The 23,303-nt window shown below is 44.9% G+C and overlaps 1 protein-coding gene across 1 annotated transcript in view; it reads left to right on the top strand.

Annotated features, from left to right (window-relative positions):
- Positions 1-22,766, top strand: part of TAF2 (TATA-box binding protein associated factor 2) — a 72,003-nt gene extending 49,237 nt beyond the window's left edge. The window contains exons 22-26 of the mRNA XM_056854490.1: positions 878-987; positions 6,904-7,133; positions 7,842-7,994; positions 8,622-8,727; positions 22,309-22,766. Of these exons, the coding sequence (XP_056710468.1) occupies positions 878-987; positions 6,904-7,133; positions 7,842-7,994; positions 8,622-8,727; positions 22,309-22,574 (865 nt within the window). The 3' untranslated portion in view covers positions 22,575-22,766. The remainder of the gene's footprint in view (positions 1-877; positions 988-6,903; positions 7,134-7,841; positions 7,995-8,621; positions 8,728-22,308) is intronic.
- Positions 22,767-23,303: the final 537 nt, after the last annotated feature.

Genomic DNA, 23,303 nt, shown 5'->3' on the forward strand with positions numbered 1-23,303 from the left:
TCCACTATTGTTAACTGCCTGAGTCAACGGAGTGGTTCATGTCCCGAACTGGGGGCCATTTGTAGTTATTAAGGAAGAGAGCAGCACTCTTCCACTTCCCTAAGGGAAAAGAGCTCCTTGTGGCAAAATGGTAAGAAAGTTTACAGGGGTTTCGGTGCTCATCCTAACCGCTGCCTCACACCTCCATAAGGAGGCCTTCGTCTTACTCTAAACATTTTGGCCATAGAGGGAATTTCTTGGAACTTCTTTCCTTTCAGAAGAATCCTCGGAATTCCCAGTGTGTTCCCAGAGAGCCAGCGCGGTGTAGTGATTAAGAGCGGCTGACTCTAATCTGGTGAATCAGCTTAGTCTCCCCACTCTTACTCATGAAGTCAGCTGGGTGACCTTGGGCTAGTCACAGTTCTCTCTGGACTCTCTCAGCCCCACCTACCTCACAAGATGTCTGTGGTGGGGAGAGGAAGGGAAGGAGATTGTAAGCCAGTTTGATTCTCCTTAAAATGGCACGTTTGTAGAAGAACATTGTGCCCTGTTGGTTTAAAGTTTGCCAGTGTGAGTCAGTAGGTACCCCTGCTGACCCGGATAATAGCAGCCTTTGAACACAGCGGTCTCTTTTCAGATTCCCCCCCCCCCTTGGTTTCTTTTCTTGTTTCCATTGATCTCCACTGCCCCAGGACTCTTCTTTGAAATGACTGCTTGATGTATTTTTAAAACCCCGTACAAGTACACCAAGCTTGATTTCCTAAGATGTTGTGAGCATTGAGGGACAAATTTGGTTTTTTATATATGTATCCGACAAAAGGCGGGGAAAATGCAAAAACTTACGAACAGAAAGCTTGTGTTTGTATGAATTAAAAAGTCGATTCTTATTGTCTTTTAGACACAAGATTTTGAACATGTTGACCAAGAACCCGCCGTTTACTAAGAACATGGAATCTCCTTTGTGCAATGAAGCTCTAGTGGATCAACTCTGGAAACTTATGAATTCAGGTTAAACTCCCCCCCACTGCTATTTTTAAGGAACTTATCAGCACATATCTTGACCTTTTAAAAAATATATATATATTATTTATTTCAAAAGGGGGGATACAAAGAAAAAAGGGAAAGAATAGGGGACCGTCTGCGGATAAAGTACATTAGTAGAAAATAGTAATAGTGTTTCAACATAAAAAGGAATTACATCATAATTACTACAACAATTTCTCTAATTTATTAGATAAAGTATCTTGTTCCTGTAGAAGATATTCACTTTGCTATAATCAATGATTATATCATTATTCTTGTTCGGCTAGAAAATAACTTCACTTTGCTTCAACCAATATTTATACCGTTTTATAAAGTTTCAGCTACTGGTTTCTATATACCTATAAAACAAACTCCATCTTTCATTAAACTGTTCAAGAGTTTCTTCGTAAGTCATGTTCATCATATGGGTCATTTCAGCCATTATGGCATATTCCATCATTTTATCTCTCCAGTCATCTATATCTGGCATGTTTAATTGTCTCCACCTTTTTGCAAGAACTACCCTTGCCGCTGTTGTGGTATATTTAAATAATTCTTTTCGTTGCGGAGACAGTTCCGGTGGCATTATGCCAAGTAGAAAATATTTAGGATTCTAGTTGATTTTTTTCCGGAAGATGTTTTGTAATTCGCCATGAATCTTGTGTCAGTATGATTGCAGCTTCGAACAAGTCCACCAGACATGAAAGTAAGAACCGTTTATCTCCTGACACTTCCAACATGCTATCTTGATCTTTTGCATGTTACTTGTAACTAAGTTCCATTGAGTTCAACAGGGCTCATTAATTTGATTGTATTTCATTGCAATATCGTCCTGATTTTATTCCATCATGGAATCCAGGGCAGCTTATGGAGACCCTCAGGCGATCTCTTGTCCAGACACTAACTAAAACTGAGACTTGCGTAGCTTAAACCAGGTCACTGCATCATGTGTGCCAGCGTGGTGTAGTGGTTAAGAGCAGTGGTTTGGAGCGATGGAGTCTGATCTGGAGAACCGGGTTTGATTCCCCACTCCTCCACATGAGCGGCGGAGGCTAATCTGGTGAACTGGATTTGTTTCCCCACGCCTACTCATGAAGCCAGCTGGGTGTCCTTGGGCAAGTTACAGCTCTGTAGAGCTCTCTCAGCCTCACCTACCTCACAGGATGTCTGTTGTGGGGAGGGGAAGGGAAGGTGATTGTAAACCGGTTTGAGTCTCCTTTAAGTGGTAGAGAAAGTCGGCATATAAAAACCAACTCTTCTTCTTCTATGTTAACTTTTTTCCAAGTTAAGTGTGCCCAGTTGGTTGCCGGTCACACGGAACACATGACATAAGCCTCAGAAGCAGGGCAATCAGAGTTTATCTCTGCCTCAGTTGCACAGTTGGCACAGTCTTCCTGCATGACTGTACCACTGCATTCAATAGAATACATGGGAAGCCGCTTCCCCCAAAATGCTGCTGTTCATCTACTTAGCCTCTGAGTATAATGGTGAAGCTGTGCAAGACTTCACCTTCTGAAGCCATTTCAGGAAGAAGGGGGGGAGATTGCTGCTTATGTATGGAACTCATGTTTCATCCCATAGAAGACATTATGTGCCTTCCTTATTTGATCTTCCCGTCGTACCGAACTTTGCCAATCTGTTCAGGTCTTGCCTACCAAAGCTCGTGCCCTACCAGATAAGCCTGGTGTTTTTTTAAGGCGCAAATCTCTCAGAGGTGAAAGGATGGGTTCATCTCCCCCCTACAAATTTAAAAGTTGCAGATATTATTATGTTTTTATTGACTAGCAGCTTATTGTTGTGACAAGCTTATAGTACAAAGCACAGGGCAGTGTGTTATGGACCCCACTGGTGGGGTCCCATGCAATTATGTTTGTGGACTTGTTCATGGAGTGGACATGTTTTCATGGAGGAGAGGGCTATTCATGGGTACAAGTAAAAATGGATACTAGTCATGACGCATACCTCTTCTCTCCAGGATCAGAGGCATGCCTATTATATTAGGTGTTTTGGAACACAGGCAGGACAATCCTGCTGCAGTTGTCTTATTTGTGGGCTTGCTAGAGGCACCTGGTTGGCCACTGTGTGAACAGACTGCCGGACTTGATGGGCCTCGGTCTCATACAGCATAACCTTTCTTATGTTCTTATGTTGATCTTATGCCCAAATGTCTTGCATCTCTGTTGGGGTTACAGAACTCAAGCTGGAGCCATTGAAAACCAAAAGAGCCCATCTCCCCATGATACTTTCAGTAGATTCTGGTTAAAATAAAAGTTAAAAAAAAAACCCAACAAACTAGCATTGTTTGTAAAGAAAGACAAACTATAGCTGAACCATTTTGAATGTAATGTTTTTTCTGTACTCTTTGGTGTGGCGGGGGAGACACTTGATTTGTGCAGGATTCTTGTCAGTCTGTTCCCGGAAACATCCAAATGAATTTTTCCACAGGGGGTCCTCTCTCCATGGAGGGAAAATGTTGTGCCAGAATCAACGTTCAATTACTATTCATCCCCCCTCCCCGGTAATAGAGCAGTGGTGTTTTAAAATGGTCTTCCGAATTTGGCACATTGCTTGTAGTACTCGGATTCGATCATTTAAGAGTGTTCTAGAGATGTTGAAGGCTGTGTGCTCTTTATGTATCATTATTTTTAGAGTTCGGTAGTTTACAGCTGCAGTTTAACCATGGGGGACCAGCGGTGGGGGACCCGCTTCACTTAGTTTTTTGGAAAGGTTTACCAGATGTCAAGCTCAGGAAGTAAACAGTTTGGATCATGCCACCGGAGAATTCGCAGTGGGTCCGTTCTCTTTCTTTCCAAGGAGTCTGAGTTAGCCTTTAATTCAAGGACCTTGTTGTAACCCAAGGAGCAATAGCAAAAGATATGCTCTGTTCTTGAGATTTGGTGTGTAAACCACATAAAATCTCTGTGGATCATATGGACCTCTTGCCCAAATTTTACTTATGTCAAGAGCAACTGCAGAGTCCCAGCGTGCCAGTAACCCTATGTATCTCGTCCTATATAGCCTGTTGAGACTATAGGCTGGCCACAATGGAGGGGATGGTGGTAAAGTGAATGCCTGGATAAAGCTAGCCCAGTGATTCTTAAGATGGGGCATACAACCCTCCAGGGGGGACAGTCTACAAACCTTTATTAAGAAAAAGCGTATCCCACCTCTCCAGAACCTGCTCGATGTGGCTCACTGTACCAGCAAGAAAAATAAAAACCAAGTCAAGTTGATAGAAACAGGCAAAAAAAAAAAAACCATCCCAGGGCTTATAAGAACATAAGAAAGGCCCTGCTGGATCAGACCAAGGTCCATCAAGTCCAGCAGTCTGTTCACACAGTGGCCAACCAGGTGCCTCTAGGAAGCCACAAACAAGACGAGTGCAGCAGCACCATCCTGCCTGTGCTCCACCGCACCCAAAATAATAGGCATGCTCCTCTGATACTAGAGAGAATAGGTATGCAGCATGACTAGTATCCATTCTAACTAACAGCCATGAATACCCCTCTCCTCCATGAATATGTCCACTCCCCTCTTAAAGCCCTCCAAGCTGGCAGCCATCACCACATCCCGGGGCAGGGAGTTCCACAATTTAACTATGCGTTGTGTGAAAAAATATTTCCTTTTATCTGTTTTGAATCTCTCGCCCTCCAGCTTTAGCAGATGACCCCGTGTTCTAGTATTATGGGAGAGGGAGAAAAACTTCTATATAAAAGCAGCATAAGACGAACAGCAGACTGAAATGGTACCTATAAAACAGTTCTTTGGCCAGATAGATGCATCTCCTTAGTTGAACGCCTAGGCCTGGCACCTAAAGGAACGTGAGGGAGGTGCTCGTTGAGCCAGGGGCAGGGCATTCCGAAAGCGAGGCACCACCACCAGAAAAGCCCTTTCTGTGGTCACCACCTGCCTCGCCTGTGCTGGTGAGCCAGCGTGGTATAGTGGTTAAGAGCAGCGGGCCCTGATCTGGAGTACTGGGTTTGATTCCTCACTCCTCCACAAAGCACCATTCTCAGATTTTGCCACTCATTTTTGCTGTCTCCTCATTTTTTGTTCTGCCTGTTTGCACGTTTGGCATGTCTGCAGGACCCTCCGAAGCCCTGGGGGTTAGCTCTCTTTAAAGATGCCTTTGCAAGAGAGTAGCCCAAACTTATAAATGGCACGTGATTTATTTAAATGTCCGATATGTAGTCAGTAAAATCACTGGGGATAGTTCCCCAATTTAGTGATTTATGTGGGATTGAGAGCGTAAAGGCAGTGGACTTACTAGGTTCTCAGCACGCCGCCAATCAGTTTTGTTTCCGTGACTGTAGCACCGAAGGTCTTAAACAGGAAAGGGACCGCACAGTGCGTGCTGTAAAAATGCCTCTAAGATACAGCCCCCAGTACAGAAAGGAGTGTTATGCATTTGCATGGTTTTTAAAGTGACTCTTACGGCTTTCAAAGGGTCTCCCTCTGGCCCCAAATCACAAGTTTCTTTTTAAACTTACTGGGTTTTTTGGGTTTTTTTTTTTTTTTTTAAAGAAACCAGTTTCAGAGATGGAGCTTTGCAGTGGGGTGGGGGGTGGAGCTGCAGATCAGGAAACGCCAGCAAAAAACAGCCAAAGTGAACAAAGGCTGTTGGGATACTCGTTTTAACGAGAGCCTATGGATTGCGCTAAAGAGAATTTGGGATCCATGTGGCAGATTCTGGCCCTCTGTGTTTTACAAAGCATTAAAAAAACCCAAAAAACCTCACACCAGTATGTTATCAATATATATGTAGTACTCTGTACGCAACTCATATGCGGAAGAAAGACTGGGTGGTAAAATTGCAAGTTTTATCCACCTTGATTTAAGGACTTCAGGATTGCAAATGGCTGTCTGTGCTATGGAACACAAAAGCCATCTTCTCAAGCTAAACTCTGGCCAAGGCATGAATTCTTCCTAATAGCATTCTGAAGTATATTCTTTCCACAGCTGCCTTTTCTCCCTTGATAATAGCTGTGCTGGAACAAGCCGTTTATTCTGCTGCAGGCCCCTGTATCAATTTGTGTCATTCTGTTTCGTGCCATTCCATTTATTTGGGAGATGTCCTCGTTTGTTTGTTTGTTTGTTCCAGGCTTGGACGGCAGGATGACTGTTCTCCTTAAATTGCAATTGCTGGAGTCTGAAATAAAGTTAGTGGAAACAATAATGTAGTAGTAGCTGCATGTATGTAGTTAATTACTTTTATTTAAGAAAAATTATAAGCTGCTGCTGTTGCTGTTGTTGTTTTTTAGACTTAACCCCCGCTATCTATCTTGGCCAGAGCTAGGCTCAGAGCGGCCCAGAGAACCATGCCTCAGAGTGATGTAGTACTCTCCTGTTGGTCTCTGGTGGCAATACTAACACACCAATATATATACACCCACATACACAAACACAAGGCGAATCCCATTCTGTCTTGAGAAATTCCGTGACCTGTTTGAATTCTGCAGCTTAAAGTGAAACCATGAAAATTGGCTAATTTCATCTAATTTATTCATAAGAACATAAGAAAAGCCATGCTGGATCAGACCAAGGGCCCATCAAGTCCAGCAGTCTTTTCACACAGTGGCCAACCGGGTGCCTCTAGGAAGCCCACAAACAAGACGACTCCAGCAGCACCATCCAGCCTGTGTTCCACAGCACCTACTATAACAGGCATGCTCCTCTGATCCTGGCAAATTGCAAGGCACTTGCTTTAAACAAAAGAAGGAAAGAAAGAAAGGTTTAGTTCCCAGGACATGGAAACCTGCACCCAGTACCACATTCTGTGGTTTTTCTACACTCCTGTGGAATTACAGTAGACACACAGCCGGCAGTAGGATGGGCATTAAACATTACACAAGACAGTGTGTGGAGGTGACGAGAACCTTTGCTGTCATCTTGGTCTTGCAGGTACGTCCCACGACTGGCGGCTGCGGTGCGGCGCTGTCGACCTGTACTACACTCTGTTCGGTCTCAGCAGGCCTTCCTGTCTGCCGCTGCCGGAACTCGGGTTGGTCCTTAATCTGAAAGAGAAGAAAGCTGTACTGAACCCCACCATCATCCCCGAGATGGGGTCGTGTGGCCCGGAACCTGCTAACAACCTGAACAATCTGGGACAGATGGTGGGCTTCCAGAGCACCGTAAGCAGTTCCTTGTTGTGCAGCCCTCCCCAAAACTCAGCTTACCAAAGGGCAGGCCAGCTTCCTGGCATTTCTCTATCTTTATCTCTTTTTGCGTCCTCTTGCCTTTGGCTTGTTTACTTACAAAATATACGTCCTGCCTTTCTGCCCTGTCAGGTTTGACAAGGTGGCTTATGATTAAATAGGGTTGCCAGGCCCCTCTTTGCCACCGGTGGGAGGTTTTTGGGGTGGAGCCTGAGGAGGACAAGGTTTGGGGAGGGGAGAGACTTTGATGCCATACAGTCCAATTGCCAAAGCGGCCATTTTCTCCAGGTGAACTGATCTCTTATCGGCTGGAGATCAATTGTAATAGAGGGAGATCTCCAGCTAGTACCTGGAGGTTGGCAACCCTATGATTAAAACAGATCGTAAAACCGCAAAAATTGTTCAGAATGGGCAACGGCAGAATGGTTTGGGCAAGGGTTTTTTGTTTTGCTTTTTTGCATTTAGAAGGAGCAGCAACATTTGCACTGTCTACGAGTTTTGCTTTTGTGCATTTGGGGCCAACTCTTGCAGCAGACTCTCCATCCTGTATGAACAACGGCACTGGTAGAGTTATGTCAGGTTCCCCGACAGATTCTTAGTTGGTCTTACAATTCTGCCCATAGTCTTGACAGTGTTTCGAGGCTATCTGGAGATTTTTATTTAGGCTTTTAATCGCTTCTTCAGGAAGATGATCATCTTGTCAAAGAGACGGCAGCCATGCCTCCTTCTCACCAACAAGGGTTGAAGAGGAAAGCTGATACGCCCCTGGGGTCCCCTCTGGAGCCAGGCCAGATCCTCGAGAAGAATGAAGACAGTAAAGTCAAACTCAAGATAAGGGTAAGAGAATGGCAGGCTTTGAGTGGTTGGAGGGTCAGCTAAGGAAACGGCTGCTGCGATAGGAGTGGCCAGTCGGTCTATGGCTCCTCCTCTGTCATCCTGTCCAATCAGGCACCTGAATGGTGAGAAAGATCCCACCCCTTTTTGCAGTATACACTGAGAATGAAGGAGGGCAACAAAGTGATGCCTAGTACCTGGCATCCCCCTGAGCAGATGCAAATCTAGCTTTCGTTACACCATAGAACGCCATGATGGGGAACGGCCAGGATCCAGCCGTTGTAGCTAAGCTGCCCCTTCTCCTCACCCAGCTGTCTTCTGGCTGTTGCATTCTTAAGAAATGTCATGCTGTACAAGTTCTGTTCCACATGGATGCCAGAGGCCAAGAAGACGAGAAACTATGAGGAATTGTAACCCATGCAAGATACGAAATGAAAATGAATTTTGCATCCCATCCTGTGCATACTTAGGCATGCCCGAGACTGTCCGTTTCAGTCCTGGGGTGGGTTGGAAGGGATTGATTTCCATGTTCTCGTTGGAATAGCTTCCTGTGGTCAGCGCAACAGGAAGGTATTTTTAAAGTGCATGAACTGGCATTCCTTAAGCTGATTTTATTTGTTTCCGTTATAGTTCTCAAACTCTCAAGAGGAGGAGGAGATTGATATGGACACTGTTCATGACAGTCAGGCTTTTATCTACCATCATTTGAACATGCTGGAAAGACCGTCGACTCCAGGTTGGTACAATGGGCAGCACGCCATCGGCCAGTGTCATGCTCATGAGCATCCCCATTCCTCGTCTCTATGGATCATAATGATCACGTTCCCCAGCATCTGTCTCCTTTTTCAAATAGAGCTCATAGTGGGGATGACCATATAAACAGATCAGTGCTGCTTTAAGGTATTCTTACGAGAGACACATTCTCTCTCATGAGATGTTATGGCAAATTGCAAGGCATTTTCAGCTGTATTCCCAAGGCTTTGAAACAACTTATCAGAATGTAGGTGTGTGCCCATCTCTCCTGGATTTTAGGAAAAAAATATAATGGTTCTTGTTAGGGCCTACATCTTGTCCTCAGGACTTGCTGATTTTTTTTTTTGTTTATCACTCCAAGCTAGAAAAAAAGGCTTTCAGAGCAGTTTGTAATAGAGGAAATCATCATAGCCAGATCCTTTGGGAAGCATGTAATCCTATCCAAGGCAGGCATTTCTCGAGCTGACGAGTTGGTGGTATTGAACACCACCAAGAAATCCAGAAGAATCAATAGGGTTACCCTCCCTGACTTCCCCAAGGAGAGTGGTCACCAGAGCAAGCTCTGTCCCAAAACCTGATCTGAAGTCCAGTTGGAATGGATCTAGATTATCAACTGCATCTACGTACAGCTGGAGTTAGTCCACCTCCATTTCACGTTGCCCAAGGGGCAAAAAAATAGATTTGAGGCTGGCCTGTAATTTCCTTCATCAAAAGTCTATATGCTCCTTCATCAAAAGTCTATATGCTCCTTCATCAGAATTCTAATCATAGCTGCTTCTAGGGTAGGTGGTATTTTCACAGTTGTCCCTGGTGAATTCACCACTGTACCGATCAGTTTGGCCAGAATTCTGTCATTTGCAAATCACCTGCGGGGGGAGGGGAGGGGGCAGAGCACAAGGATAAAGAGGACGTATCTGGACTCCTCCAAGTATATTGTCTACATCCTCCGATGGAATCAACTAAAATTTTCCAAACAGCTGTGATCAGTAGGGCCCAAGGTGAATTCCAGTACACAAATTAATGTTCAGCGACAGTAATCCTCCGAATACTAGTGCCAGGGGCAGCGATAGGATAAGGCCTTGGCTTCTGTACGCTTCTGATGGGTCTTCTGGGAGCATCCAGTTGACCGAAATGCGAACACACAAAGTTGCCCAATACGAGCCAGGCTGTTGGTCTGTCAGGGTCAGTATTCTCCATTCTGATTGGCAGCTGCTGTCCATGTCCCAGGTGGAAGTCTCCCATCACCTACCACCTCATCCCAGAATGTCAAACAGGAGGCTAGACTAGATGAACCATTGGGTATGATCCAGCACAGTTCTTATGAGTGACTGTGAGCAATTCTGTCCACAAGCTTGTTTGCAAATGATTGTTAGTGGGATATATGCGATCTTGCATGCGAGTTGCATGGAGAGTGGCTTATAGATAGTGTTAGTGGAGAAGTAGGAGTTGTTGAGTGACTATTTCTTAGTAGATCTGTTGTTTTCTTACTGTTTTTATAGTAGAGCTTTTAGGCCAGTGGTTACTTCTACTGAGAGAAGTGAATTCTGTCCATGAACACATGAAGCTGCCTTATACTGACTCAGACCCTTGGCCCATCAAAATCAGTATTGTCTACTCAGACTGGCAGCGGTCTCAGGTGGGGGGGGTCTTTCACATCACCTACTTGCCTAGTCCCTTTAACTGGAGACGCCGGGGATTGAACCTGGGACCTTCTGCAAGCCAAGGAGAGGCTCTACCACTGAGCCACAACCCCTCCCCTGATTAAACTAAAGTTCAGGATGGGATAGTCTCCATGAGCGAGACTATTCCATCTCCCCGGCCCCTTCTGCAGTAAGCCCAGAATGCCCCCCTGAAGTGGTTTTCTTGAGGGACTAGGCCCCCAGAAACAGCATTAGGGAGCTGGCAGGTCTACAGAGGGAGAGAAAGAATCAGCAAAAAAATAGAAGGTTGCAGGGCCATTCCCTTGCATCTCCAGTGAAAAGAATCTCAGGTGGCAAGAAGACGTTTCCCTAGAATTGTGTGGTGCTGCTACCTATCAGAGTAGATTATTATAAACTAAATGGATCAATGCCTTGATTTAAAATACGTCATCTTCATATATTTGTATGTTTTGCAGTCTGTGTGCGATACATACTGGCGGAAAAGAACTCTTTCAAAAGGCATGTTTGCAATTAGTACATTCATACCAGATGAAGATCAATTTTCTCACATGAAAGGGAAGTTGTCCTGTTAAAAATAGTTGAGGTTAAAAAAAACAAACTAGTACCCCAAATTAAGACCTTTAATTTTTGAGAAATGCACTTGTTGATTAAAAACTTCTACAGAATTTTCTCTGTTCAAAGGGCTTTGTCTCAGGCATTCTCACAAGGAGCATTTTTGACTAAATGGAAATGGATTTTTATTATCTGTGACTGGATTCAGAATGTAAAATTTTCACTATAATTCTCCTTTGTGCATGATGTAAGTGTGCAGACTGAGTTGGCAGGAGAAGGAGGACCACTTCTGACCTTCACACACTAGTGTATTGTGAGAACATTCCCCAAACTGTGTAGATCAGGAGTAGGACTTCCCGCTGTGATTTTGCTTCTCTCCACCTGCAGTGTTGTGAGCGGGGCTACTAAGGGGCCTCAGTTTACAAACGTCTGATTCAGGGATAAAAGACCTGCTTGGTGATCCTGTGGCAGAGATAAAATTTGAAATCAGATTTCCGGAGGACAGTTCCAGCACAGCTTGGTTACTGCAGAGCTTTAAAACGAATGCCTAACTCACTCTGTCAAATGCCAACTGGAGAGCGGCTCATCTGAACAGTGTGTGAATGAACTGAGACCCCAAAGTGGCCTCTGGGATGCTCATGCCTCTTCAGATTTGACAGGATTCCAGCTATGACTAGTGTTTTTCCTGTTCTAGAGCCAGTTTTTCCTCTTTTGCTGTCTCCATTGGGACCTTTTAAAAAATAAGTTCAAATTTGGATTGTTTTATTTTACTAGGAATACGGAGCACATTTGTGCTGGGTAGCCTGAAGCAGTTTCCCCCATATTGCGAGGGCTTTTTTTCCATTACCACCTTTCCTTTGTCACTGATACTTTGAGACCAAGGATTAACTCGCTTTCTTTGACCCATTTATAACAAGAGGCAGGACACATGTAATTGTCAAGTTGCATGCATTTGAATCCAAAAATCTGTCCCAATGTTAGCTGAGAAAACGAGAGCCAGCTTGGTGTAGTGGCTAAGAGCGGCGGTTTGGAGCGGCAGACCCTGATCTGGTGAACCAGGTTTGACTCCCCACTCCTCCACTTGAGCGGCGGACTCTAATCTGGTAAACTGGGTTCGTTTCCCCACTACTACACATAAAGGCAGCTGGGTGACCTTGGGCTAGTCACAGCTCTCTCAGAGCTCTCTCAGCCCCACCTACCTCACAGGGTGTTTGTTGGGGGGAGGGGAAAGTGATTGAAAGCCGGTTTGATTCTTCCTTAAGTGGTAGAGAAAGTCAGCATATAAAAACCACCTCCTCCATTCTAAAGCTTGGTTCAGAACTAGATAAAATGATAAGATAGATAGATAGATAGATAGATAGATAGATAGATAGATAGATAGATAGATAGATAGATAGATAGATAGATAGATAGATAATTTATTTGCGGCACTTAGCCAGTCAAAACATGATAAAACGGAAATCATGGACTAATAGATTCTTACAATCAAAGAATTACAGTCCGAGTCTCCACCTCCTCCTTCTTCTCCTTCTACTACTACTACTACTACTACTACTACTGCTACTACTACTACTGCAGCCATGTAAGTTGGTGATGGAAAGTACTGTCAAGTTGCTGCCACACCCGTACTAGGAAGGCAACAGACATTCAGAGGTCGTTTGCCATTGCCTGCCTCTGGACTTCCTTGGTGGCCTCCCATCCGAGTTCTAAACAGGGCCAACCCTGATTAGCTTCCAAGATCTAACAAGGTCAGGCTAACCAGGTCAGGGGCCATATATCTTAAAGGGTTAGAAATGGGGGGGGGGGGAGGGAGAGAGAGAGAGAGAGAGAGAGAGAGTGTTAGTTCAAATTGAAGACTTTCCCAGAGTACTTTCCTATAACTGGAATGTCAGAAAAGTCCGAAGAATTGGAGATCTGTTTTTTTTTAATAAATGTAATTAATTTAATTAGTTTTTAATTAAAGCCTTTCTCTGAAACTGCTCCATTTTTTAATTTAAACAGGCTTTTTTTAGCCTTTCGGCGGCCAGGGAACCTTTTCCGAGGTGCCACGGGGGCTCCTCGGCTATGCTGTCCCCGGCTGCCGCAAAGCTCAGGAATGAGCTGCCCAAGTATCGATTGGAAGGCAGACTGAATATACCCTGAAGAATCAGAAACTGAGCCCTTGTGACATTGAGGGTCACTTGCTGGTTCTTTGTTTTTTTAAAAAAAGAGATGTACAGTGAGAGGTCTGAAGACCAAGTCCTAAGAGGAAAGGTTGAAGGAGCTGGGTATGTTCAGCCTGAAGAGGAGAAGGCTGAGAGGGGACATGATGACCATCTTCAAGGACTTGAAGGGCTGTCATATAGAGGAGGGTGCCAAGTTGTTTTCTGTTGCCTCAGAAGGTCGGACCAGAACCAACGGGTTAAAATTGAATCAAAAGAGTTTCCATCTAGACATCAGGAAGAATTTTCTAACAGTTAGAGCAGTTCCTCAGTGGGACAGGCTTCCTCAGGAGGTGGTAAGTGCTCCTTCCCTGAGGTTTTTAAGCAGAGGCTAGATGGCCATCTGCCAGCAATGCTGATTCTATGACCTTAGGCAGATGGTGAGAGGGAGGGCATCTCGGCCATCTTCTGGGCATGGAGTAGGGGTCACTGGGGGTGGAGGGGAAGGTGGTTGCGAATTTCGTGCATTGTGCAAGGGGTTGGACTAGATGACCCTACTGGTTCCTTCCAACTCTATGATTCTATGATTCTTGGCAGAGTCACACACCTCTGAGCCCATTGCCTTTCAAGTGTAACTCTGCTTAGGACGGGCACTCTCAGTGCAGTTATTTCTCCCACTAGTTAAGTCCTTAAAATGACTTAACCTGAAAAATGTGCTCAGGGTTTCTTAACCCAATGTACAGTGAATCCTGGAGATGATACAACCGTATATAGACAATTTCAGTACTTTATCCTTTTAAAAATAAAGTGCTGTTGTGGCAAACACAGTCTGCTCTGAGGTCTTGTATATAAAAATGCAGGGAAGCGTCCCAAGTATACAGGCCAAAAAGTAGCTCTTCTCCTGGTGTTTCGTAATACTCTGTACTGTGCTATTTTCGTACACCCTTGTGGGGGGTATAAAGTTACAATAAACAAAAGATGCTGGAGGACCGTGCCAGGAAGCGAACAGATGTTGCTTTTGGGACACTTGTATCGACCAGCTGCGTGCTCCATATTGTGTTCACGTCAAGTATGCCGGGATAGAAAGGGGCGCAGCGCACATTATCAGAGTTTGGGCCAGTTGGACCGACGTGTGTGTAAAAGCAGGCAGAGGAGAGCTATTTTGGGAGCCGCGTTTGTTCCAAATGGTCCTTGCTCTTTGTGCGCCGTGAGGCCATCCCTCGCCTCTGCTAGTGAACCTGTGCTGTGGCGCTTGTTTAAAGAGTTATGGCCATGCTGTTTTCCCCCAACATTGTATGTGCCTGACAAAGAATCATAGATTCATAGAGTTGGAAGGGACCACCAGGGTCATCTAGTCCAACCCCCTGCACAATGCAGGAAATTCACAACTACCTCCCCCCCACACCCCCAGTGACCCCTACTCCATGCCCAGAAGATGTCCCAGATGCCCTCCCTCTCAAGATCTGCTTAAGGTCATGGAATCAGCATTGATGACAGATGGCCATCTAGCCTCTTCTTAAAAACCCCCAGGGAAGGAGAGCTCACCACCTTCTGAGGAAGCCTGTTCTACTGAGGAACCGCTCTAACTCTTAGAAAATTCTTCCTAATGTCTACACAGAAACTCTTTTGATTTAATTTCAACCCGTTGGATCTGGTCCGACCTTCTGGGGCAACAGAAAACAACTCGGCACCATCCTCTATGTGACAGCCTTTCAAGTACTTAAAGGTGGTTATCATGTCACCCCTCAGTCTTCTCTTCAGGCTAAACATACCCAGCTCCTTCAACCTTTCCTCATAGGACTTGGTCTCCAGACCCTTCACCATCTTGGTTGCCCTCCTCTGGACACGTTCCAGCTTGTCTACATCTTTCTTAAATTGCGGTCCCCAAAACTGAACATAATACTCTAGGTGAGGTCTAACCAGAGCAGAGTAAAGCAATAGCATCACTTTGCGTGATCTGGACACTATACTTCTGTTGATGCAGCCCAAGACCGCATTTGCCTTTTTAGCTTATGCCTCTGAGCTTAGGAAGCTGAAGCTACAATTAATTTGCTTGTCTCACAGACGCCGCAAGACTCTTGGTTGGTTTTTGCTGCAGCAGACCAGTGTGGCTTCCTTTATGGCATATACTACGTTTCTGGAAAGCCCAGAGCAGGGGGCCCCAGTGTGGTGCCCGTGGGTGCCGTGGCGCCTGCTGACACTTTTTCTGGTGCCCACCAAGTGTTGTTTAGGAAGTGGGCCGGGGCCAGGTATAGTTTTTGCCCAGCAAGGCTTCTGATTGGCTGTTGGAGATCTGACTTTTAAAATGTTTCTTTGGCAGTTGCCGCCATTACAGTATAAAGATCTGCACTGTGTTACTGAAGTGAAGTTGTGGCAATCCTTTTGTGACTGGCTCCGCCTCCTGAGGCAGCCATTTTGTTGCTGCGCTCACCATGCCGTGTCAGAATTCCAAATGTGCCCACAGGCTCAAATGGATTGGGGACCCCGGCCCAGAGGCTGAGTTGAGGTGTCTGTTGTGGGGAGAGGAAGGGAAGGAGATTGTAAGCCGGTTTGATTCTCCTTAAAAGTCAGAGAGAGTCGGCATATAAAAACCAACTCGTCTTCTTCTAAAATGTAGCACACTTTTGCATTCCTCCAGTCCGCTGTTGGTATGAAAATTATAACTCTGTCCCAAATACAGTAGCTTTGAAAGCATCAGTAGGAAGTCTTTTAAAGCTGCTGATGTCATTCAGGATCTGACTCCTAATATGAAAACCAGATTTTTTTATTTGCTATTAAACTTTCAAATGCAGTAGGGAGCATTCCACCCTCAACACTGTAAGGATCAAAAGAACCCGAAGGGCAGGCTGTATTCTCCTCGTAATGCTGAACGCCAGTTTTCAGATTATATTTTGCCCAGTGTGAGGTTTGTGTATCATGTTGTGTGGGGAAATGAAAGGAAGCCTTTGTACTTGAGCAGGTACTCGAGAGAGTTATGATTTATTCTTTTTAACTGGGCTCCATTTTTGCCGTGCCCTTTCTCCAAGGAACCTCGGGGCGACATGCATGGGCATGGTTGCTCCCTTACTCACATGCGCACCCTCACAGCAGCAGCCCTCTGAAGCAAGTTAGACTGATCATAGAATCATAGAGTTGGAAGGGAACCACCAGGGTCATCTAGTCCAACCCCCTGCACAATGCAGGAAATTCACAACTACCTCCCCTCCCCACACCCTCCAGTGACCCCTAATCCATGCCTAAAAGATGGTCAAGATGCCCTCCCTCTCATGAGCTGCCTACGGTCATAGAATCAGCATTTCTGACAGATGGCCATCTAGCCTCTGCTTAAAAACCTCCAGGGAAGGGGAGCTCACCACCTCCCGAAGATAAGATAAGAGTCAAACTGGTGCCAAAGAATGTAACTAGCCAGAACTGATGGCTAGCTAGGATATATTTTAATTATATTGTATTTTATCATAATTTATATGGCATTTTGTATTTTATCTTTTATTTTTATTGTATAATTTTCTTGTTTTATAGTTTAATTTACCTTGTAATGGCCTTTGGCTATCTACAAATAAAAGTATTTACTACTATATGGGGGGGGGCAGGGATCCAACTCCTCGGCTCAGGAAAGTTTGAAGCCTTTTTCCAACTTCGGTGGCTCTCAACAAAAGACGCTGTTTTGTGTTTAAGAGTGATTGGGGTGCCCGTATGGAAAATGCCCTTTTTATTGCAGCAGGGTTGTTAAAATAAATAGGAGGCTAATGGAACCTTAAAAACTAACAAGATTTTATTCCAGCAAAAGCTTCATGAACCAGAGTCTACTTTGCAGACACACTTGACAAAGTGAGCGCTAGTCCACAAAAGCTGATGCTGAAATAAAATTCATTTGTCCTTCAGATGATCGTAGAATCATAGAGTAGGAAGGGACCACCAGGGTCATCTAGTCCAACCCCCTGCACAATGCAGGAAATTCCGAACTACCTCCCCACTACACCCCAGTGACCCATACTTTATGCCCAGAAGATGGCCAAGGTGCCCTCCCTCTCAATATCTGCCTAAGGCCATGGAATCAGCATTGCTGACAGATGGCCATCTAGCCTCTTCTTAAAAATCTCCAGGGAAGGAGTTCTTACCACCTCCCGAAGAAGCCTGTTCCACTGAGGAACTGCTCTAACTCTTAGAAAATTCTTCCTAATGTCTAGATGGAAACTCTTGATTTAGTTTCAACCCGTTGGATCTGGTACGACCTTCTGGGGCAACAGAAAACAACTCGGCGCCCTCCTCTATATGACAGCCCTTCAAGTACTTGAAGATGGTTATCATATTCCCTCTCAAGTCTTCTCCTCTTCAGGCTAAACATACCCAGCTTCTTCAACCTTTCCTCATAGGACTTGGTCTCCAGACCCCTCACTATCTTGGTTGCCCTCCTCTGGACCCTTTCCAGCTTGTCTACATCTTTCTTACATTGCGGTGCCCAAAACTGAACACAATCTTCTAGGTGAGGTCTAACCAGAGCAGAGTAAAGCGATACCATCACTTTGAGTGATCTGGACACTATACTTCTGTTGATGCAGCCCAAGATCGCATTTGCCTTTTTAGCTACCGCATCACTCTACTGACTCATGTTCAGTGTTTGATACTGCACTCTTGTTTATTTTTGCTGCAGCAGAGTAACACAGCTGCCCCTATTGAATTATTCAGATGTGGTTGTTAAGATTGGAATATCCTGTGGGAGCCAAGAACCACAATAGCCATGAGGCAGCACCCGAAATTGGGGTCGACCATAATGCATGCCCTGGAACCCCACTGGCTCTTACTTTTCTTGGTGTTATCGTGAGCTCCTTTCCGGGATATCTGGGATACCAGTCGACTTTCTCCGTTGGGAGAGCAGTTCTGATTCTAAACATCTGTTCTGCAGAGAAAACTAATAATTATGTTGGCCTCTGAACATCCAAAACTGGGGGGGAGGGGGGAGGTGCCAAGTGAATAGGCTAGTATAATGCATATTCTGTTCCAAGGAATATTACTAACCACTTCAAAAGCAAACTCCAAGACCTCACCCTTCTTCGGTGGTTTTGGATGGTTGCTGAGAATCCCTGATTCATTCTCTTGTTTTCTGAACCATCACATCGGGAGAGCAGAGCACCCTTTAAGGGCAGTAGGGCGTACATTGCCACTGTGTTCTCTTCAGAACAATACGAAGGAAGTGTTTTGGAGCAAACTATTAATCACAGCCGAATTGAGGATGATAAAAGGGGAGTGATTCATATATATTGAGAAGTAGGGGTGCTAAAGCCCAGGAAATCAGAGGGAGATGGATTAGAGGGAGGCATTTGAGTTGTAAAAAGAAATTTATTGCCATTTGCTGAAGGGCGTGTTAGTTTTTTTTTTTTTGCAAGCCAGCCACCGATGTGTTCTCCATGGCTAACTTCAAAAGAAAAGTGACTAAGGGTTTTGGATGCTATAGGACAGCAACCTAATGAGTTCTTAATATTTGTGTTATTATGTCAAGACACGTAAGCGGTAGTTGTGTCTGAGAACCTTGTTTACTGGTTCAGGCGCATGGTGTCTGAGATGCCTTCTCACATGGCCTTTTCCCCATGTGTTTTGATGCTTTTCTGTAGCAAATCACTTGTGCCACATTTGGAAAGTTAGTGTTATTTCGAAGTTTGGAAAAATATCTCACGGCATAGATGTGGATATACCTAGGTTTTGATACCTGGAATTAACACGGGAGAGACCTATGAATTTATTTCATCTTACTTTGGTGTTTGTGTTAATTAACTGCAAGAACAGCCAACATTTTTTGTTAGTGGAGACCTTTTTAAGAATCAGTAAGGATTTAAACCATAAAACTTAAGGGATTGTACAGTGGTGAGGCAAACCCCACCACACCAAGTTTGTCTTGCATAGTAGCTTGAGATGTTAGCGAGTTGGTATTTCAGAAGCAGACTGGTTTTGAACAGCTGGTTTTCAATGAATCATTCTTATTTATCCTTTAATTCTTATATATTTTTAATTATGTAGTTCTGAGGACTAAAGGCCCTAACCAAGCACTCAGTTTCACTCAGTTTTCCAGTTCTTCTTGTGGCTACACATATATTCTCCATTTTGTGCTTTTGCAGTTGGTTTTCAAACTCGTGTTTTGAAATGGCGCTGAAATCTGGTTTGGTTTATTTTGTGTTAGATGTGTGTACCCAAACCATCGGGGTGCCCTTTTTTATATTCGTGTAATGAACTGTGGATGACAGCTTCATAGATATAACATAAGCCCCATAACCTAGAAGCTGTAATCATGCGGTCAGAGGCTTGTCTGGGAATAGAACAGGGCAAGGAGTCCAGCATTTTAAAGAGACAGCGATATGCTCAATAGGCTCGAGGCTGCTGTCAGTCAGAGTTGAAAATACTAATTTCGATGGACCAGTGGTAAGATTCAGTATAAGAAGAGGAAGAAGAAGAGTTGGTTTTTATATGCCGACTTTCTCTGCCACTTAAGGGAGACTCAAACCAGCTTACAATCACCTTCCCTTCTCCACAACAGACACCCTGTGAAGTAGGTGAGGCTGAGAGAGCTCTAAGAGAGCTGTGACTAGCCCAAGGTAACCCGCTGGCTTCATGTGTAGGAGTGGGGAAACCAGCCTGGATCACCAGATTAGCCTCCGCCGCTCATGTGGAAAAGTGGGGAATCAAACCCGGTTCTCCCGATTAGAGTCCACGGCTCCAAACCACTGTTCCTAAACACTACACCACGCTGGCTTGATATATTTCAGTTTCCCTAGAAAAGCTTAACCAGTTTGTCGGGGATTGGGCGTAAATGCTTCTCCTCTTTGTGAATAGTTATCTTGTGTGTGTGTGTGTGTGCCGTCAAGTCACAGCTGACTTGCGGCAGTCCTGTAGGGTTTTCAAAGCAAGAGGCATTCAGAGGTGGTTAGCCATTGCCTGCCTCTGCATGGGCCGAGAGAGTTCTGAGAGGACTGTGCCTGGCCCAGGGTCAACCAGCAGGCTTCATGTGGAGCAGCGGGGAATTGAACCCGGTTCTCCAGATTAGATTCCGCCGCTCTTATCCACTACCACCACGCCGGCTTTCCATCTTTAGTGGGTACTCGGAGTTAAAGAGAAGGTTTATGAGTCTTTCTAAATTAGATTAGTTGCTGTCAGAATTTCGAGAGCTGGCACGTACTGTTGCTGTGAAAGATCTTGCAGTCCCCACTGCTGTCGGCAATGGGACTCTAAATGGCATCTAGAACACTAGATCCCCACAATCTACAGCAGGGGTGGGGAACGTCAGGCCCTGGGGCCATTTAAGGCCCGCGAAATCATTCGGTCTGGCCCTTCGTGGGTCCTTGCAGATCTCTAGCTCAGAAGGATCTAAGACTGGTTATCCGCCCCCTCCTGCGGACAGGAATAGCCTCTATTCAAGGCAGATGTGAGTTTATTTTGCTGAGAAAAGGAACATTTTCCCCCCTTGCAGAAGAGTCGTTAGCTATGGAGCTGCTAGAACCGCCCAAGAAACTAATTTTTAAGTTGATAATTTTGTATGGCCTGCAAATGATGTTATAAATATCCAAATGGCCCTTGGCGGAAAAAAGGTTCCCCACCCCTGACACTTGTTTATTTCAGTAGGAGATGACATCTTCTTTGCAGTCTCTGTTCATCACGCACCTAGGAACTCGAGCCCTGTATAGATTGCGGCTTTATGTACAGAGTTTCAACACCTAGCTACAGCTGTCTCGCTCTTTTTATTAAAAGTAATATTTACTTCAGAAAAAAAAGACATTTAGGACACAATATAACACCATACAATGTCAAGTCAGATTACTGTTTCTTGACGCTTTTTCTGACCAGGAGTTTATTCTTCTGTAGTAATTCTGTGTGTGTTAAGTGCTGTCAAGTCACTTCCGACTCATGGCGACTCTATGAATCAATGTCCTCCAAAATGTCCTATCTTTGACAGCCTTGCTCAGATCTTGCAAATTGGTAGCTGTGGCTTCCTTTACAGAGTCAAGCCATCTCTTGTTGGGTCTTCCTCTTTTCCTGCTGCCTTCAACTTTTCCTAGTATGATTGTCTTTTCCAGTGACTCTTGTCTTCTCATAATGTGACCAAAGTACGACAGCCTCAGTTTAGTCATTTTAGCTTCTAGGCTTGATGTGATCTATAACCCATTGATTTGGGGTTTTTTGGCAGTCCATGGTGTCCGTAACACTCTCCTCCAGCACCACATTTCAAAGGAATCTACTTTCTTCCTATCAGCTTTCCTACTATTAATTCTAGGCTCTAACAATTCTAGGCGCTAACAATAAGATGACCCATTCTCCTATTCAGCCTACTAAGAGCATCTTTGGTAGAAATCAACTGTCTATTTCTTCACCATTAATGCTTGTTTGGTTTTCCTTTTCTGTTGAGATTTGTACATAGCCATTGCTCTCAGGCTCTGCCTATTCAAGTAAATGTGGATAAATTCCTTAGACTTGCTTGGTCTTCCACAGGTGTGAGGGAGTTAGTTGGTAGGGTGTTGGGCTGTGGAGATGGGTTCATACTGTGTTTCAGTTAGAGATCTTCAGGTACTGTTACCATGTGTGATCCAGAGGCGTACACACCCACCAGTGTAAATGTGGCTCACTTTCCAATCCAAGCTCAAATTTGCATTGAAGTGTTATGAGTGTAAAGTGAAAACCCCCCAAAAAACCCAGCTTAAGAGCTGATGGCTTTGGGGAGGGGCTGTGGTTCAGTGGTAGAGCCTCTGCTTGGCATGCAGAAGGTCCCAGGTTCAATCCCCGGCGTCTCCAATTAAAGGGACTAGGCAAGTAGGTGATGTGAAAGACCTCTACTCAAAATCTCTACTCAGCTAACAATTTCCTTCTGATGGCACCTGAATACTCCACCTCAGGGAGGATGTTTTAACAGGTGGTTATATATATCTATGCCCACTATTGATGTCCTCAGTCTGGGGGCGGGGGAGAGAGGTTGGAGACGGAAAGACAGGGGTACAGGAAACCCCGCAAGGGAAAGGGAAACAACCAAGACGGAATTAAAGGAAAAGGTCAAAAGGAAGGGAAAGGAATTAGGGAAGGAGGAAATGGAGGCCTGCTCTTAGATACATGTGGGCCCCAGAGGTGTGTTACTGATCCCCATCCTCAGAGCTTTTGAGTTTGCGCTTGCTCTGAGAATTCCACATGTGTGAAAGTCACCATAAAACTGAATTTGTGATCGCCCTCCCGTTTCAGGTAAAGAACAGTCTTCGCTGGACTTGAACATGTTGCCCAATCCCGCGCCCCCGCTGCCCGGTTTCATAAAAGAGCCCAGCTCCTCCAAGCACAGCGAACACCATCACCACCACCATCACGAGCACAAGAAGAAGAAGAAGAAGCACAAACACAAGCATAAGCACAAGCACAAACACGACAACAAAGAGAAGGAGAAGGAGCCCTTCACCTTCTCAAACAGCCCTGCCAGCGGGCGCTCTGTTCGCTCTCCTTCCTTGTCAGACTGAAGCGAGCCACTCTCGAGTTGCTACAGCTGTATCAGAAGGCCCCGGATCGGAACAGGCTTCCTGAGAGCGTTGCCAGAATGGATTGTGTTTTTCAAACCTTTGATGGCTGTCGCGGAGCGAAGCGTGTTTTAAACAGAAGACAGCTGCCAAAGCCTCTGGAAAAGTTGCGGTTACGTGTTGTATAACGTAATGTAGGCCTCCCGGGGAAACAAAAGGCCTTCGACTGATCTCTTTTCAACATGTCGTCTAACCTTCGCAGTTGTCCCACCGTGTTGTGATTTTGGGGTGGGGGGGAACGCTTGCACAGTCGAAGATGAAAAACGTCTTATTTTTAGGATGTTGGCTTTTAAAAAAATACTATGCACATAAGCCCATGTGACTTCAGCTGCATTTGGCAATCACCTCCACAACTTTTTTTTTTGGTGGCAGAAAAAATGCCGCCATTCTGCTGTGTCCTGTAATCAGCCTCATAATTATATAATGAAGTTTGGGCAAAAACAAGCCCTTGCAAAACTGGCAGAGGGGAGCCTTTCCATAAAATGTCAGTTACCCTTTCAAAGGCTCTCCTTGTAAAGTGGGGCAGCGGAGGGGAGGAGGGGGGCGACTGAGCTGCAAAAACTTTTAAAACTCTTGTGATAAATTTCCTGGAAACTCTGTGATTAAAAAAATCTCCCTCGAACGTACAGTAAGTTGCAATTTAGGTTGTTTGGGTATATGAAGTAACAATAT

This window comes from Euleptes europaea, chromosome 8, assembly GCF_029931775.1.
Source record: "Euleptes europaea isolate rEulEur1 chromosome 8, rEulEur1.hap1, whole genome shotgun sequence".
In the NCBI taxonomy this organism is placed as follows: Eukaryota; Metazoa; Chordata; class Lepidosauria; order Squamata; family Sphaerodactylidae; genus Euleptes; species Euleptes europaea.